We start from the raw sequence: 18,343 nt of genomic DNA, 5'->3' as shown, positions 1-18,343 counted from the left end.
GCCCAAAGACACATGAAAAGATGCTCAGCATCACTCATCATCATGGAAAAGCAAATTAAAACCATAATGAGATACCACCTCATAGCAGTTAGAATGGCTAAAATGAAAGAGAGAAGAAATAACAAGTGTTGGTAAAGCAGTGGAGAAAAGGGAACCCTCGTGTGCTGCTGGTGGGAATATGAATTGGTGCAGCCACTAGGGAAAACAGCGTGGAGGTTCCTCAAAACATTAAAAATAGAACGACGATATGATCCAGTAGTTCCACTTCTGGGTATTTACCTAAACAAGGCAAAAACATTAATTTGAAAAGTATATGTTCACTGCAGCATTATTTATAATAGCCAAGGTATGGAAGCAACCTAAGTATCCATCAAGAGATGAATGCATAGGGGTGCCTGGGTGGCTCAGTGGGTTAAAGCCTCTCCTTCGGCTCAGGTCATGATCCCAGGGTCCTGGGATCGAGGCCCGCATTGGACTCTCTGCTCCGCAGTGAGCCTGCTTCCCCTTTCTCTCTCTGCCTGCCTCTCTGCCTGCTTGTGATCTCTGTCAAGTAAATAAATAAAATCTTCAAAAAAAAAAAAAGAGATGAATGCATAAAGACGTGGTACACACACACACACACACACACAGAGGAATAGTGTTCATTCATCTCTTGATGCTGGTTGGGAGATAGCACTATAAGAAGTATCGGTCTATTCTAAACTTAATATGGAGCCAATGTCAAACAAGTCACTATCCATTCTTTATTTCCTGAGTAAGTTATTCCAATCCGTTTCTTTCTTTCTTTGGATGAGAGAGAGAGTGAGAGAGAGAGAGAGAGAGAGAGAGAAAGTATGAGCAGGGGAGGGGTAGAAGGACAAGCAGACTCCCAGATGAGTGTGCAGCTTAACACAGGACTTGATCCCAGGACCCTGAGATCATGACCTGAGTTGAAGTCAGATGTTTAACCAAATAAGCCACCTAGATGCCCCCAGTTTACTTGTAAATAAATTTCTAGACAACATATCTCAGAGAGAAAAGCACATCCTATATAGTGGAAGTGTATTATTTTTCCCAACCATTTGCCCTCTATAATAAATTTCACCTTCTTTAAAAATGACATGCTGCGGTGTGCCTGGGTGGCTCAGTGGGTTAAGCCTCTGCTCTCAGCTCAGGTCATGATCCGGGGGTCCTGGGATTGAGCCCTGCATCGGGCTCTCTGCTCAGCAGGGAGCCTGCTTCCCTTCCTCTCTCTCTGCCTGCCTCTCTGCCTACTTGTGATCTCTGTCTGTCAAATTAATAAATAAAATTTTTAAAAAAAATGATATGCTTCTGTAATACTTTTTGAAAATCATTTGTATCATTCCCTACGGGTTACTACCTATAATCAAATGTATGGGTTTTTCTGGGACTAGCCCAAAATCAATATAGTAGTATTAGAACACAACTATAAAAAAAAAAAGAAAAGAAAAAAACACTTGACTATGAAAATCATATCCCTGAAGAGGATTTAATGAATTTTACCTTTCAAGTGGGAACTCAATTATGGTATGAAACTTTCCCTGAAGTGCAGCAGGTCCTTCTCCGACTTCAATATATTTATTTTCAGTCACAATTGGAGAGTTGACCTGAGCTTGAGTTCGTGCCTGGGCTTCCTCCAATGTTAGCAGCTTGGTGGACGGAGAGGAAACCAGCAATGATTTGGGTCTTGAGAGAGAAGCTTTGGAAAGAAAGAAAAGCGATGAGAAGAGTCAAGATTTTTGGCATAGATAAAAAATATAAATCTGTGTTAGTGTATGTACATCAATCTCCATCTATCTACCTATCTCTGCTCTTTTATTTAAATGGCAAAAACAACAGGGGTTTATAATGGATGAGGAAAAGAAGGATACACACCAGGATGTTAACAATGACACATATATAAATATAAATTCCTTAGGTAATAACTATTTTCCTTTCTTAAAAGATACCAAGCAAGGCCTGGTATCACTCAGATATCTTAGATTTGGAAAAAAAAAAATTTTCTTTCACTGTTCCGTATTATATAACTTTATATGCATCAATAATAGGTGGCACAGGGTATTTTTTAATGTGTCATAAACTTAGATCATAATAGGGCTAATGCAGTATTCATTTAATACTGAACACCCACAAAGTAACTGTTAAACCATGCATTTTGAGAAGTGGACATAAATTACCTGCTTTCTACCAAAGACAGATTTCTTCAACTGAGATGAGAAATGCAGTTTTCCATGCCTTTGGAAGTTTATCCCCGTTCCTCATAAACAAAATCTGTATGAGCCATACCTGCCCCGTCCTGAATGACGGCACTGATTTTCCCACTGAAGAGGACGTCGACATGATTCAGGATGAATTCAACCACGACAGACTGAATTCTCACTTCCATGAAAGCTGCTGTTCCACTGAAGCAGGCAGATTCTATCTGTTTTGATCTGTGGGAGAACCAACATTACCATCAGAGAATCCCAAAGACAGCAGCTTTAAAGGGCATTACTTTTTTTTTTTTTTTTTTTAACGTGTAAACCTCAAACAGACCAGAGGAAGAAAGCATACTTTAATACTTTGGCTAAGCCCCACGTGCTTCTTTCAGGGAGATGCTCATAAAAATGGCAGATGAATTTTACTTCTAAAAACTGTCCTCAAGGAACACTGACAAATTAGACTTTGATTTAAGATGACTAGTTCTACTTAAGGTCATTAAGTCAAATGCAACTTACCTTAGCAGGTTTGGAGCCCAAACAATTGCTAGGTTTTTTGCATGCATATTTGTGATGGAACAATAATCAGCTAGAAGAGACAAGTGTCTCATCAGGAACTCCAGCGTTCTGGAAAATGCAATGTAACATATTAATGAAAAGAAACAGTATGTAGTGGTATAGGGCATAAAAGCCCTACTAATTAATTTTTAAGATTTCAATAGAAAAATAGAAAAGGAAACCATACAAACTCCAACAGAATTTTTTGTTGCTTCTTAGGTCTGAATATGATTGCCACAGAAGTGTCAGGAGGATATTATGAATCCTATATTCTATATATAGTAATCACAACTCCAGAGTATAAGAAAAAAAATCTAAGGTAGACACAGTAAGAAATTAACACTTCTGACAGGACTGGTTCCAAGAAAACGGCCTTAGTTTTTAAAAATCTTTAGAAATATTTGCTTCTGGCTGTCAGACATCTAGTTTCAAAGACACCAGTGAAGTAAATCTTCCACAAAAACTAGTTCCTAGACAAATGATATCATGAAGTTATGTTATTCTACTTGCAGCAGCTACATTAACAGAAGAGGATTTAAACTTTTCTTTTATAAAAGGAAACAGTATTTCATAGGCCTAAAACATTAAAAGAAAAATTGCAGTGGGCACCAAGGGGAGAGAAGAGTTGAGCAACTATATATACATATATACACATACATATACACATATACACATACATACATATACACATATATATACACATATATACATATACACATATACGGGGGTGTGGATATTAAGTAACAGGGCAGAACATTTTTGGAAAGAAAGCAAGAGGCATAGACGAAGAGGGTAAAGAGGCATAGACGAACAGCTTAAACCCAAGTTAAATCAGATAAACACACAGAGGTATTACCTAGCAGCTCCTACATCTCTCCAAGTGTCCCCGCCTACTTGCACAGGGAATGAAACTATTAAAGACAATGTATAGGGGACAGAAATTTGAGACAGTTATTTGCAACAGTAATGAAAGTTCAATTGCAGTCAGCATATGAGCCTCAAAGACCAATATGAGCCCATGGTGAATCTGAGAAGAAAAAGCAGACAGCAGCTAGCAGCACTGTGCAAGAGGCTTTCTGCAGGGATCGCAGCGAATTCCCACAGCAGCCCGACCTGCCCAGTGCTACCACCTCCCAGACTATGGAGGAATAAAGCCAAGGCGTGTTCAGATTCTGTCTCAAATCAAGGTCAGCTTGGCTCCCCAGTCTCTCATTCAGTATCATCTACTGCAGCTGCTCTACAGTACAGACGGTACTTCTTGGTCCCTCCTACACACACACAGATACAAAAGACAGATAGACAGACAGACAGAAGGGAGGCTGGTCTGGAGACAATGTTAAGGTGGGAAGCTTGAGAAATGTGTTTAGGTAACGTGTAAAATTTTATTATTTTGAGTGGGGGGGCAGATGAAGGAAGGGAAATATTTAAGTACTTCAGATATGTTTTAGAAGAAATGCAAATCAAAACAACCAAAGATAGCATTTTATTCACATTATCTGTTTGTAAAAATGTTTTTTAAAAGCTCATGGGGAATTTTAGTCAGAGTCCCATGAAATGAGCATTTTAATATTCAGCAGAGTATAAGCTGCAAAAATCTTCATAGAATACAATTTGGAAATTGCTGTATATTGGGGAAAAAATTTTAGTACCTTTTGACTTCTAAGAATTGAATTTTCAGGTCTTCATTCAAAAAAAAAATCTAGATTTTCAAAAAGATTCATGTAAATGGATGGTCCTCAGAGTAATGTTCAGAACTGAGAGAGAAAAATAACCCACCACAGAATACAAGCTGGTGCAGCCACTGTGGAAAGCAGTATGGAGGTTCCTCAAAAAGTTAAAAATAGAGCTACCCTACAGTCCAATAATGAAACTACTGGCTATTTACCCCAAAATACAAAAGCACTAATTCAAAGGGATACATGCACCCCTATGTTTATTACAGCATCATTTACCATAGCCAAACTACGGAAGCAGCCCGAGTGTCCATCAGTGGATGAACGGACAAAGACATTGGCTTTCTGAAAGCCAATGTTTATGCAAGGTTATTTTAATTCATAATGAAGTTAAATGCTATCAATACTATATTTAGACATGATTAAAAATAATATTTTCTTGCTTCTATAGGAGATATATATGTATGTAAGTATATATACACCCAGACATTTATACATTCACATTATAGATAAAACAAAAAAGTAAATGCATAGATATACATAACAATAGTAAAAGGGGCTGATTAACTCATATGAAAAGCACTTATAGAACAGGCCTTGTTCTAAGTGGTATTCTTTTAATATTCATAATAATCCTAACAGAAAAGTACCAGTAATCTCTATTTTAAAAACAATGAAACTGAGCCTAAGAGGCAAAGGGACTTGCCCAAGGTAACAAGATCACACAGCTTATACAGATAATTTGGCTCCAAAGTCCCTACATTATAATACCTATAATACACAGACATTATATATAGTAGGTAACATAAATGTACTACACAACAGGGGAAAAGAGATATAAATAAAACATATGTTGGGAGATTTATTTATATAAAATATAAAATACATAGGAGACGTGCGTACTTTACCATATGAGAAACATATACAGACAAGATATATACACATACATACTCTCTATTACATATACACACACATACACACGCACATGCATTTACACACTCTCCATATATATCTCGCTGAAGTTCTCTTAATTCACCCACAATATTAACTAATAGTCTTGATTCCCTCTGTAAAATGTCCTGATTGGTGTCTAAGACACTATAAGTTGTTTTGCCTATAGGTTTCTCTCCTGAAACCATTTTGACTAAATATGATTTAAATTTTAAGCTTACCTAAAGCCAATTTTAAGTGTTAATCTATGTATGCAAGATTATTTTAATTCACAATGAAGTTAAATGCTATTGCACTTATAAAATATGACTTTTAAAAAAAGAATTTTTATTTCTCACTTCCATGAAATCTGTTGAATATTTTGCAGTCTTGATAAAGGTGAGCCGCCAAATGAGGAAGGAACAAATTCTATGATAAGCAGAAAACAATTTAAAACAAAACCTACAATTACCAGTAATATTCTCATAGAGAGAACAGATTATATCCATGAGGTAAGAGAAGGGTGCTATAAAGTAGGAGCATTCAGAAGAATAAGAATGGGAGTTCTTGGAAATCATTTTCTTTTAAATCAAGAAATGGCCTGGGGGCGCCTGGGTGGCTCAGTGGGTTAAGCCTCTGCCTTTGGCTCAGGTCATGATCTTAAGGTCCTGGGATCGAGCCCCGCATCGGGCCCTCTGCTCAGTGGGGAGCCTGCTTCCCCCTCTGTCTCTGCCTGCCTCTCTACTTGTGATTTCTCTCTCTGTCAAATAAATAAATAAAATCTTTAAAAAAAAAAGAAATGGCCTGGAGGAAATCTGTACATGGACACTGACAAAGAGAAGGTAAGAAATGAAAGAACTGGTTCAAGAACTATAGTAAATCTAGAAAGAGAATAGAGAAAAGGGTTGGGGTTTAAGTTGCCATGAGAACTATGGAGGAAATAATAACAAGTAAAATGTCTGGAAGTTCCCTGATGGAAAAGCCCCAACAAGTGCCCCCAGCAAAGAAAGAAAAAGAACCCACTCCAAGACAAGTCAATGTGAAAACTGAACACAGGTATGTTCTAAGTGTAAAAGCATTCAGAAAGGATACAGACAAAACAAAATGTGTCATATTAAGAACTGGCAGACTAGAATCAGATATCACTGCTGCATATCTGCTTAGATGACAGTGGTGTAATACTACCAAAATTATGGGAAAAATTATTTACAGACTAAAATTCCATAGTTATCAATCAAATGCAAGAGTTGAATAAGAGCATATTCATATCAATGTCTTAAAACATTTACTTCCCTTATAGCTCTCCTCAGAAAGCTACTGAAGATGTCTACTACACAGCAGGGAGGACAGACAAGGGCACCCAAAAAGAAGGATCCAACTCATGCAGGAGGCAATGAAGAGAACTTCCAAAATGAGGGGGAAGAGTTGAAGGTGTTGTAGATCTAGAGAGCAATCAGCCTGGACTGACGGACTGAGTAGTGGGACAAAAGGCTCCAGGAGGGATGTTTCCATGGGACACACACACACACACAAAGTTCTGGGAGAACATATATAGTCCTGTGAGAGAGTTTCAGGGATAAATTAGTGATGAACAGAAACTTAGCAAACCAAAAATGGGCAACTGCTCCACAAACACATACAAAGTTAACCTGGAAAGGAAATAGAAGTCTAGTATATATTAAGTGTACTTGTAAATAACAGTTAACAAAGTTATTACAACACAGACAGTGAATACGGATTTAACTCCAAGTGTTGACAAGACCAGACTATTAAGACAAGAGAAGGGGAAACGTGTCTGTGCGGTATTAGGGCGGGTGGGTAAAGAAAGCTAAATTTCATTTACTTAAAAGGAAGGTAAAAATAACATCTAAAAATGAAAAATCAAGAAATAAAAACATAAGCATGTTATTCAGAAACAGAAGCTAAGGAGAAATCAGAAAGGGGAGCTCTGAGGCAGGAAACTGCCATTTTTCACTGGCAACAATGTAGACCATTTGACTTTTTAAAACTATGTACGTATATGTTATATTGGTCTTTTTTTTTCTTAATTTAGAGAAAAAAGACATATTTACATGGTACCTCCTATTAAAACTACCAAGTCAAGAAGTCTTGGCTTAATTCTAATCATCTGTCTTGCTATGCTTTGTATTACAAAAAATATTAAGGACCAGACTTATTCACACATTTTAACATAAAAAAAGTCCTCTTAAGAAGGTATTATTAGTATTCTTTTCACAGATACAGAGATCAATGCTTGGAGAGGTATGAAGGAAGTGATGAAGTTGCAAATTCAAAGTCAGATGTATCAAAGCTAATATTCATTATACTGCAGTAGGTTTCTTTTTCTGGTAACTTAAAAAGTCCTTTTCCTCCTTAAAATATTGTTTAATAACTGTGTATTATCACATTTGTCTCCTCAAACCTTCTTTTTCAGGACTGAATATCTGAAGATCTGAATTTCTTGAGCTTCCTTCACAAAAGCTCTTTTGTGTTGTACTTTTTTCACTCTTCAGTGGGTCCTTAAGAACTTCTTTAATTTCCTCACATTTCTCTTAAGACACACATTAATGGCACAAGGAGTCAACGGTAAGTTACCTTTTGGCTCTTGATCATCATGATTTACAGCTATAGTGTGGACTTAAAAAAAAAGTGCTGATCTTTAATGTTGATTAAAAATTTTAGGGGTATGTGGCTGGCTCAGTCAGAAGAGTGTGACTCTTGATCCCAGGATTATGAGTTCGAGCCTCATGTTGGGTGTAGAGATTACTTAACTAAATTAAAAAAAATTTTAGTGTTGATTTAGTGCCAAATTTAGCACTGAGTTTTAAAATATATATATATGAACTATGTCATTTTGAAAAAGAAAGCACTAAATTATTTAATTTGTGTATTACTAAAACATCTACTGCATTTAATTTTCTGTCAGTAACTGAAATTTTAAAATTTTACCTTTGCCTTTTGCATATCATCTTTTGCATATCATCATTTATGGTTTGTACTCTTTTCTTTCTCTCACTAAACGGCAGTCATCTTCAATTTTATTCTGGTCTTTTCAGATATGAGCAAAAATATTTGTGAGAGTCCAAACTAATATACAAATTAAACTAAGTCTTAAAAAGTAGCAACAACATGGGGCGCCTGGGTGGCTCACTGGGTTAAAGTCTCTGCCTTTGGCTCAGGTCATGATCCCAGGGTCCTGGGATCAAGTCCCGCATAAGGCTCTCTGCTCAGCAGGGAGCCTGCTTCCCTCTCTCTCTCTGCCTGCCTCTGCCTACTTGTGATCTCTGTCTGTCAAATAAATAAATAAAATCTTAAAAAAAAAAAAAGCAGCAACAACAAAACCAATGAATAAGAACAAAACCTACAAAACACCCAAAAAATAGGTCTGTTGATCATCTGAGAGTCTCCTGAGGAAGATATTCTGAGACACTTATTAGAGGCTGTGGTTCTATGTAGTTTAGACATCTTTTGAAAAAGACAAGAGGACTGGAAAAAAGGAATCCAGTAAACAGGAATCCAGTACTGTGTCTATATTTTGGACTCAAGCAATCACAAGTCAAATATTCACGCTTGTGATCACACACCCCAATATTTCTCAGTGACTCAAAAGACAAAGAAAACAACAAAATCAGGTTCAGTCAACTATCCATTTGTTCATTTATTCATTCATTAATTCGACATTTATTAAGTGCCTATCAGATGCCAAGCACTACGCCAGGCCTTGGGATACAATGACAAATAAACGTAATGTTTGAACAAATGGAAATTTATATAGAACTCCACGGAAATTTAAATAGTTAAAAACCCAAAGGAAATAACCACTCTTCGCATCAATTGACTTGTACCTTTGGGTGATATCTTAGAACACGTGATTTACCTGTAGTGTGGAGGGGGGAGCTGCTGGATGACATCATGAATTTTTATCAGCCTTTCTTCATCTGTTGCTGCTGAAACAGCATCCTGCAACAATCACAATGTATAATAAACCAGTAGTCTTTGTTGGTAAAAATGAAAGTTCTTCACTTAGAATTCAGTTTCACTCTACTCTTTGATGCTGAACGACAAGGAAACACAGGGTATCGAGAAAGTAAACTTTGTTTCCATACTATGTGGACATTGAAATCTATTAAAAGATAACTTTTTAAAACTTTATGGTAACCAATATTAAGTGATAAGATTAGTGGATCAAAGTTAGAAACTAAAAGAAAGAAAATGTGAAAACATTGAAGACTATGGACTAGCTAGTGATAACTACTTTTTTGTTTTCTTTAAAGGACATATTTTAGTCACAGAACTATTTCTTACTCATGTAAACCACCCTTATACACTTTGAATAAAATCATCAGAGCGAAACTCCAAAGAGAATTTGATTAAAAGTGACTTTACTCACAGAAAATTTCTCATACAGCTGGTAGGTGAGCAGAGGATTTGGGAGCTCTCGAAAATACAGCTTACAGAGGGAGCCCACAGAATGGATGTCCTGAACATATGGTTCTTTTGTCAGGTCGGGAACATGTTCAGAGTCAAATTCATGGCTAACAGATGAGAGACAAAACAAAATTATTTTATTGAAGAAAAAGCAAATATAGGGCTTAAAACAGAAAGCAAAGTTAAAGTTTTATTCAAACGATTATATTTTACATAAATTCTATTTGGACTTCAGCAGTAAGTGGATGTCTGGTCATAAGACACGTATTTTTCTAAGTACGAATTATGGGTACAGCTCTCAAATTAAAATAGATAACAATCTCTGAAATGCATATAGATAAGCAGCTCTTAACACAGATCTGAAAACTGAAAACACAATTCCTAATTTCTAATGGTTTGAATAGCCAAAATTAAAATTAAAAGTCATTCACCCTGATCAAGTGAGATTTATTCATGGGTTACCAGGGTGGTTCAACGGAATGCTTCACTTGTTGATTTTAACTAAGAACTAAGGAATAATTTATTACAGGGTAAATTTTCATTTCTCATGGTCTTCATGGATTCAAACTTCAAAATTTAGTAAATCTTCAAATACTGCAGTGAGGCAAAATACAAGTATGGAAGGCGTTAAGGGGACATGGTTTTCAAATATAACAGATGAGAAACGGGATCCAGGAAAACATTTACAGAGAACACTATGGATATGATTTCCTACTTTACCTAAACTGTATTACTGAAAATTATGGTCATCAATGTGACTGATTTTTTAAAATCATTTCATTTTAATAAATCACAGTAGGAATGAAAAAGAAAATGCCAAATGAGGTTTTACCGTAGTCTCTGGATATTAGAGGCAACGCCAGAGAGACGATATATTCCATCCACAATGCCATACCTCTCGATGAATGCTGTGCAGCTCTGAAGAACCTGGGGCACTGAAGAGAATTTTTAAAGACATGGATTACACCAGGAGTATCCCATCTCAACAAGTCACAAAAAAATGAGAACGTCTTAGTGTTCCCAAGCAAAACAAAATCTGTAAATTAAAATTAGAAGGGGCAGAGATGAACCTACTACAAAAAGTGATGAGGACATATTTACTTATCTTCACATCTAAACTAGACAACTGGTTCCTGAATATCAAGACGGGCTCTCTCCCATTACATTTAGGTGAGTGAAAGAATCTGTGTTACTAGGATAATCTCTCGAAGGTCTTCTGCAGCAGTCTTGTTTAGGTCATGTTACAGCACTAAGATGAACTGTTCTGTCCTAAACGATGCCAGACTTTAAAAAAAAAAAAAAAAAAAAAAATATATATATATATATATATATATATATATATATAGCTGTTCAGCTGAATTTCATACACAGAAAATGGATGTACAAAGTTAATGCTTATTTCAACATGATAATTGCCTAGAAGTGCTCCAATTTCTCACTTTGAAAAGTTTCTTTCATCTTTTCATAGCTAATGCTAATTTCAAATGTTATCCAATAAACCAAACACTGACATAAGGCAAAGGTCAAAGCAACTTCAAGTAGAAGGAATCTTTTGATTTCCTGCCTCTCCTTACATCAAAATTGCTTTACATTAAATATTATCAGCTCATCAATAAGTAGAAAGAAAAGAAGGGTCCTCTCTCTGGTCACCTCACTGGGTACCTGACACAAATGGACAGCTGTTCAGGGCCTATGATCTAGAAAAGACTGTTTGAGGTATAAAATTAAGAATTTTTTATAATCATTCAAAACTATACAGGAGCTGAAATCTGAACTTTGTCTCACAATGCAGAATGATGAATTTACGGGATTTAATTACTATCTCCATTTGGGAGTGTTAGCTAAAATCCCTGGAAAGAAGGTTTGGAGAGCATTATTTGGTCTACAGAAAACTACTACACAAGGGATGAAGCATTCAGATTGGGAAATGAAGCAATTCAGATATTTTAGTAAGTTAATTTTAACTAATGTATTTTAGTTATCACGTAAAACACCACTTTATTATTATAACAGACTTTTTCTTGGTTCTCCTGCCTTTTGCTGTTCTTTTGGCATTCTACCTTTTAAATTCTGTCAGATCCTACAATTTACATTTAAAATGTATACTCCCTAGCTTTGAAAATACTGAGCATGTAATATGTGCCAAGCTAATTTTTTTTACAATAGATGCTCCCATTTAATTATCACAGAAATTCACAGGAAAAGAAAGCTCTATCATTATCCCCATCATATAGAGAGGAAACTGAATCTTTACCTAAGGGCAAGCAGGAAACAATGGCAGAAATGAGATTCTAACTCAAGCAGTCCAAGGAGAAAGCTGATTTTTAACCATGGCAAAATACTGCCTAAAGTATAAGGTCCGTCACAGTTGCATTTATTTATTGTTACCATATTTCCGTATTTCACAGCTCTAGGGCTCTAGGGCAACTGAAGTCTCATCTTTTGCCATACAAACCATTTTATAAGTCTCTCAATTTCCTGGTAAAGGAAAACAATTTCCTCTCCTTGGTCTCTCTTCCTACTATCACCTTCTTATAAAAAACACTTGGCTGTTGTTGAAAACCTCAAAGAACTGGACCTCTTAAACAAGCCTTCTGTGAATATCCCCAAGAAGACGGAGCTGCACTACGTTCTAGAAACCCAAAGAACTATTTATTTTGAAATATTACTTGCTTGTTTATCCAACTATTACTCTTTATTTGTCATGCTTTTAAGGAGCAAAACCATGCTTCATCCATCTTTGTGTATTCAAAATCCAGGAGCATGTCTTGAAACAATGTACAAAATTAACAAATGAATTAATTTATAAGTGCCTTTGTGAACCCTACAAAGTTATAGGACCAAGTCAGCAGAGTAGGGAAATCTTAGTTTTCGTGAGAAACTGTACTCATTTTCAACTGTGTGCTTTCTACCTCTAAAGATGTCCAAGAGTTTTAGTAACAAGAAAGGCACTGAGTTTAGGTGGTGGAGATGAAGGGCAGGCAGAGTTGCCAAGTATGTTTTCTGGACTCATTTTGATATTATGAGCAATCTCTATGTCAAACTGTTATGTAAAATATAAAATATCTTCATGAACTTGAGTCCTGCTTCTAATACTGTTCCATCAATGATAACCTCAGTGCCTTACGTTTCTATCCTTACAAACTATAAGTAAAATAAAATGAATTGGAACCTGGAAAATTTCTATCACCTACTTCGAAGCAAATATATTTAGAGACTACTGGGGTAACTAACATAATGACACAAAGAAAGAAAGGCACACAGAGCTTTAATTTTTTTCTTAAAAGATACTTCTCATTCTGTATGCTCCAAATTAGCATGCTAACTCACCCTGCTACATAAAGCCCTTCAGAATACAGGGTTTTCTTTTTGTATTATCAGGCTCTCCTAGTATACATTACATAATCTTCACAAAAATAAGCTACCATCCATTAAAAAGTATAGATTATTTTCTTGGGGCTCTCACAAACATGTGAAATTAAATTCATACCTGCTTATCGTCTCCCAAACAGGTAGACAAACTTCAAAAATACAGGGAATTGGAAGTCTTTCCCTGATAATATGGCTAAGGTTCTGCAAACACAATACGTCATAGAAAACACCTGAATTGTTTCTTTACATTTCATGTTCCCTAGGTAAAAAGACTGAATGTCCACTAATCATATAACGGGCCTTCATAAATAAAATTACCCAACTGAACAACGCTATTACTTAGAATTCTTAGAGAGACAAATGAGACAGTTATTTAAAATGGGTAGCAAAATGAAAGAGAAAAGCACAAACTTTCATTCTAAAGAAAAGTGTAGAAACCGACGAACAGTATCAGCAGATAAAAAGAAAAGATTTGGTTTCTCTTTTCACTAACATATAAGAAAGCAATATGGGAACCCAATACAGTATTAGAAGACATCCTAGTTAGAAAGGCATCCTATTAGCCATCGTTTCCTTCCAAACCATCTAACAAACCAGGCAAGTGCATAGTAAACAATGGCCCAGTCAAAACACAGCTTGAAACCTCCAGACTGGTTCTTCTGAAAGATGATAGGACTTTAATAATTATCCCCACGCTCTCCTAGAATACATGTTGGATCCCCTTTTATTTAGTATTTATATCATCATGGCAATATAAGCACACGTCGAAGTTGAAACTGATGACCCTTAAGATTAGAATCATGGCTATGAGAAGTATGTGATTAAGTAGGACACAAACTGGTCTTTGGTTTTTCTTGACAGTTGCAGTTTCATTTCTGCCCTTTTCTCATCCATTTATTCACTCACTCACTCGTTCATCAGTCATTTATTAATCCCTTCATGATATCCCTGCCACATATCACGCATACATTCTGTGATACAGAGGATGAAAGAGTCGACTTCCAGTCAGGTTGGTGGCTTCTGGGCCAGGAGTACATTGGAACAGTATTAGCTGTTAGAATGTGCATTATGATTTTTGGTTAGGAAAATATGATTAGCTAAAGGATTAATTTCAGGGTTATTTGGGCCTTGTCTACCCCCAAGGCCCCGTGTGCTCTGATTATAAAATTTCTGTGTATTTACAGGCACCTTGGAAGCTCAGTCAGTTAAGAGTCTGCCTTCAGCTCGGGTCAGGATCCCAGGGTCCTGGGATGGAGCCCAGTGTCAGGCTCCTTGTTCAGCGGGGAGTCTGCTTCTCCCTTTCCCTCTGCCTCTCCTCCTTGCTTGTGTTCTTCTCTAATAAATGAATAAAATCTTTAAAATTTTTTTCTGTATATTTATAGTAGTTTTCTTAAAAAACCACTTGCTCAAACACAGAAATATGTTCAGGCAAAAGCGTTTCCTCACCTTGAGCTTTTAAATTTTCTTATTTCGTATTTTGTACCAACTCTAAGGGTTTTTTTGTTTTATTTTGTTTTTTAGAGAACCAAGCTTCCTACAAAGTTCTTACTTTTTTACAATTTCATTTCAAATCTCATTTTAAGGAAATTTGGTTTCAAATTGTGCAACAAATAAAACAAGTCCTATAAAAAAATAAATGATATCTGAAAACTCTTTGCTCCACTAGAATAAAGGTATCATAGTTAGGGAATGCATGAACACTGTCGTTATTAAGTCTATTATTTTTCAGAAAGAAATGAGATACTGGCATCTGTCTTCTCCTATCATACTAATAATGGAAACACCCCGAAACTTCTAAGTACAACTAAAACTTGCTGAGTTGATGTGTGAAAGCTAAAGAGCATGGCAGAACAAACGAGAAAGCACTCCCTCATATTAATATCACATCCAAGCAAGGCTGAACAAAATTAGATACAAAAGAAATAAAAATGAAAAAGAGATACAAAAGAAAAAAGAAACTAAGATAACAAAAAACATTTAACTCTATAATTAAGGATGCCTAGGTAAATGACACATTATCTACAAAAAAGTACTATGTGACAAGATTTTTTTAAAAAAATCAGTTCTTTAGATAACTGTGATATAATCTTTAAGCAACTCAATTATAAACATTATGGTTTGTGGTAGCTGAAATATTGTAAGATCATTCTGAGTAATCCTGGCATCGGAGATCACTTAAAGAATTTTTTTTAAATGCCTTGTCAGGTTCCTACATGATTTCTTATAACACTTTGTGTGGAAGAAACAGGTCAGGCTTGTCACCTGCTCCTGCAGGGTGGTGCTCAAAAGTTTATAAAGCGTTAACAGGATAATCCTCTATAAAGTTAATTATTCATTAGGAATACAATTCAAAGAATGAGTCACTTAGCAAAGCAGTACTCTGAAAGGAGCTTTCATCTTAGAAAAATCTGGTACAAAATCAATTTTATATAGAATAAGGATACTATTTTAAAGTCCAAACTAAAACAGAATAAATATAAGAAAGAAGGATTATACACATTATATAATTATTCTATCCAGCTATCCATATTTATATCTCCTTTCTCTTCACAACTATGTATATACTATATAAATATACCGTTCTTCCTTGTGCTTATTCTGTTTGCACTTAGACTTTAAAATATGATGTATTATATTTTAACTTCTTCCTTTCTTCCTATCCATTCAACCCCTCCATCCATTTATCCAACCACTGAATTCTTGAATCAGAGTTTAATTTATAGAGAAATTTAAATTTTTAGCAACAAAAATTGGGAGACTGGTCTTGGTATTTTATAGTCTCAAACTTTTGACTTTTTTTCCAAAATAGAATTTAAACAATTTATAATAAAATGTGCGAGGCAAATTGCCTGAGAAAGCTATCTGGACAGATAAAAACATAAGGAACTCTAATAGTTCCTTTGCAGGAAAGTCTTACTCATCCTGCAGACCACGAGCATCTCTGATGCTAAAGTGCATTCTTAAACCTTCTTTATTCTGTTATCTCAGAACTCAAATGATAAGTGGAAAGTTCGATACCGTGCAGCTGAGCTTAAATGGAATAGATATTGCTTGCAAAATCTGCTTCAAAATGGATTCTAGAGAATTGATATGGAGAGGTTGAATCTTAAATTATGAGATTATAAATTTTATTTTTACCTTCAAAACCTGAATTCAGAAGGTGCTCCCCCAGGTCGCAACCAAACACCCTCTCTTTCAAAATCCCCCGCTGCTTCAGCTTCTGTTTTGTTGGACGAGACTTCATGAATGTGCGTAAGAAAGTAATGAGCTTGCCGTGCTTTTTAGACACTAAAAAATAATAACAAAGAGGGAATACCTTAGTTGTGGCAAGAAGTTACATTTTTACCTACTGTGAAAAAACAACAGAGATCTCAACAGGCTGACTGCAAAACAAACTATTACAAGAACACTTTATATTCTTCAGGAAAATTTCAGCAGAGGTTTAAGAACAGTTGCTCTATAAATAACATCAGAATTTTATGCCTTCTTCTCACCAACTTGAGATCCTACTTGATGAGACTGTCAGCAAATTTAAGTAATATCATCTGTGATCTATAAATCAAGACTGGTAAACCAGCCATCTTCCCAATGCATACCCAAGGACGCTACAGGATTATGAATGGGACTTGAGTTTTACTCTACTATATTCCTTTGGAAATCTTTATAATAGGTAAGACCTAAAATGGTGTAAATGTGGTTTACATTTTTAGTAAATTTCTAAAATATTTTACGTGGTGGTTAGAATTTTTAAAGTTTTTGTTAACTGGAAAAAAAACTGAAAAAAGAAACAAATCCCTCTTTCTTGTTTTATAAAGAGGACAATCCCATTAAGATATAGAACACACTTGTCAAACTAATAGCTATATAAAACACATATACAATATAAAAAACATCAGATAGTCTATTAACATACTTCTATAACATACTAATATGTCATCTTAATTCCTCTTAGATAAAGGCAAGAAATAAGTACATTATTATGCAGTAAAATATACCTACTGATCCATATATTGAGAAAGACAACAGCAAAAAAATTGAAAACAAACAAATCCCCGGAAAAAATGACTTCTGAAAAGTGCAGCCTAAAGGAAAAATTACTCTAAAAGTCAACATATAACAACTAGTATAAGCTCAGAGATTAGTTGTGAGAGTGACCTCAGTCCTCCTACTCACTCTGCCGACGATTACTGGGAGTCTTACTGAATCCTACTATGTAAAGATCCTTGAGTGACCCCAAATCTTAAGTCCCCTGAACTGATGAAGCCTCCTGTAGGAATTCTGCGTATCGAAAGAACATGTGGCCTGGGGAACTCCAAAATGGCCTTTGATGGGTTTTATGGATCAGATCAGCCATTTGCCTTCCATATCTTTCCATTTTATGAGAAAAAATATTTACAGATATAAGCATCTTTTCTATGAACCGTATGAGGGTGATCAACCATAATGAGTTGCCCATATTTCCTAGAACATAAGATTTTCAGTGTTAAAACCAGGAAATCCTAGGCAAACTGTAACAAGGTAGTCATCATAGACCCTACACAGATTAAATAGGGAATTTATTTTTTCTACATTCATTATTTAAAATTTACTTAGAACTGTCAGAATAATTTTGATGCTGTATCTACTGACAAGCCCTGAAACTCTGGGCAAATTACAACCTCTCTTGTATCTAAGATTCCTTGTTGTAAATGTAAACCATGCACTCTCCTGCTAGTGAGACATTTACAGCACACTTGGGTAACTTCAGAAGTATTTCACACATAATATTACTATATTAAAAGTCACTGGATTTGTAGGAGTATTGTACTCCCCTAGTTGATAGCAGATAATGTGTTAATAAGCATCTTTGTTAAAGAGTGGCCATCAAACCATTTCTGTTTATTCTCAAACATTTTCTACATAAACTTTAAAATAATTTTGATAAGATTTATTAAAAAGTATAAATGAGTTTGGTTTTTTCTAATAACTGAACATTTTTAATATATTAACATTATAGTGATATAATTTGAAAGAATTTTAGTTTCTATAATATTCAATGTTATCATCTGGAAACAGGGTGTGTCATTTTTCTAAACCTCTTACCACTCAGTAAGTTTTCTATTTTTCCTTATGAAAAGATACATTCCACAAAAACCTCTGGTTAGGAATATTGCTAAGTAGTCTGCATTTGTTGCTCCTCTTGTA

At 35.4% G+C, this 18,343-nt stretch overlaps 1 protein-coding gene across 1 annotated transcript in view; it reads right to left on the bottom strand.

Moving 5' to 3' along the window:
- Window positions 1–18,343, bottom strand: part of ARHGAP32 (Rho GTPase activating protein 32) — a 193,990-nt gene that overhangs the window by 14,862 nt on the left and 160,785 nt on the right. The window contains exons 12-18 of the mRNA XM_080817526.1: window positions 16,298–16,447; window positions 10,620–10,722; window positions 9,750–9,894; window positions 9,237–9,319; window positions 2,718–2,825; window positions 2,287–2,432; window positions 1,504–1,699 (exon numbers count right to left, since the gene is read on the bottom strand). Coding sequence (XP_080673652.1) covers window positions 1,504–1,699; window positions 2,287–2,432; window positions 2,718–2,825; window positions 9,237–9,319; window positions 9,750–9,894; window positions 10,620–10,722; window positions 16,298–16,447 — 931 coding nt within the window. The remainder of the gene's footprint in view (window positions 1–1,503; window positions 1,700–2,286; window positions 2,433–2,717; window positions 2,826–9,236; window positions 9,320–9,749; window positions 9,895–10,619; window positions 10,723–16,297; window positions 16,448–18,343) is intronic.

Source organism: Martes martes, assembly GCF_963455335.1.
Source record: "Martes martes genome assembly, chromosome: 10".
NCBI classification, from domain to species: Eukaryota; Metazoa; Chordata; class Mammalia; order Carnivora; family Mustelidae; genus Martes; species Martes martes.
The sequence above is the reverse complement of the archived record's forward strand: the minus strand, read 5'-3'. Positions and strand labels throughout refer to the sequence as shown.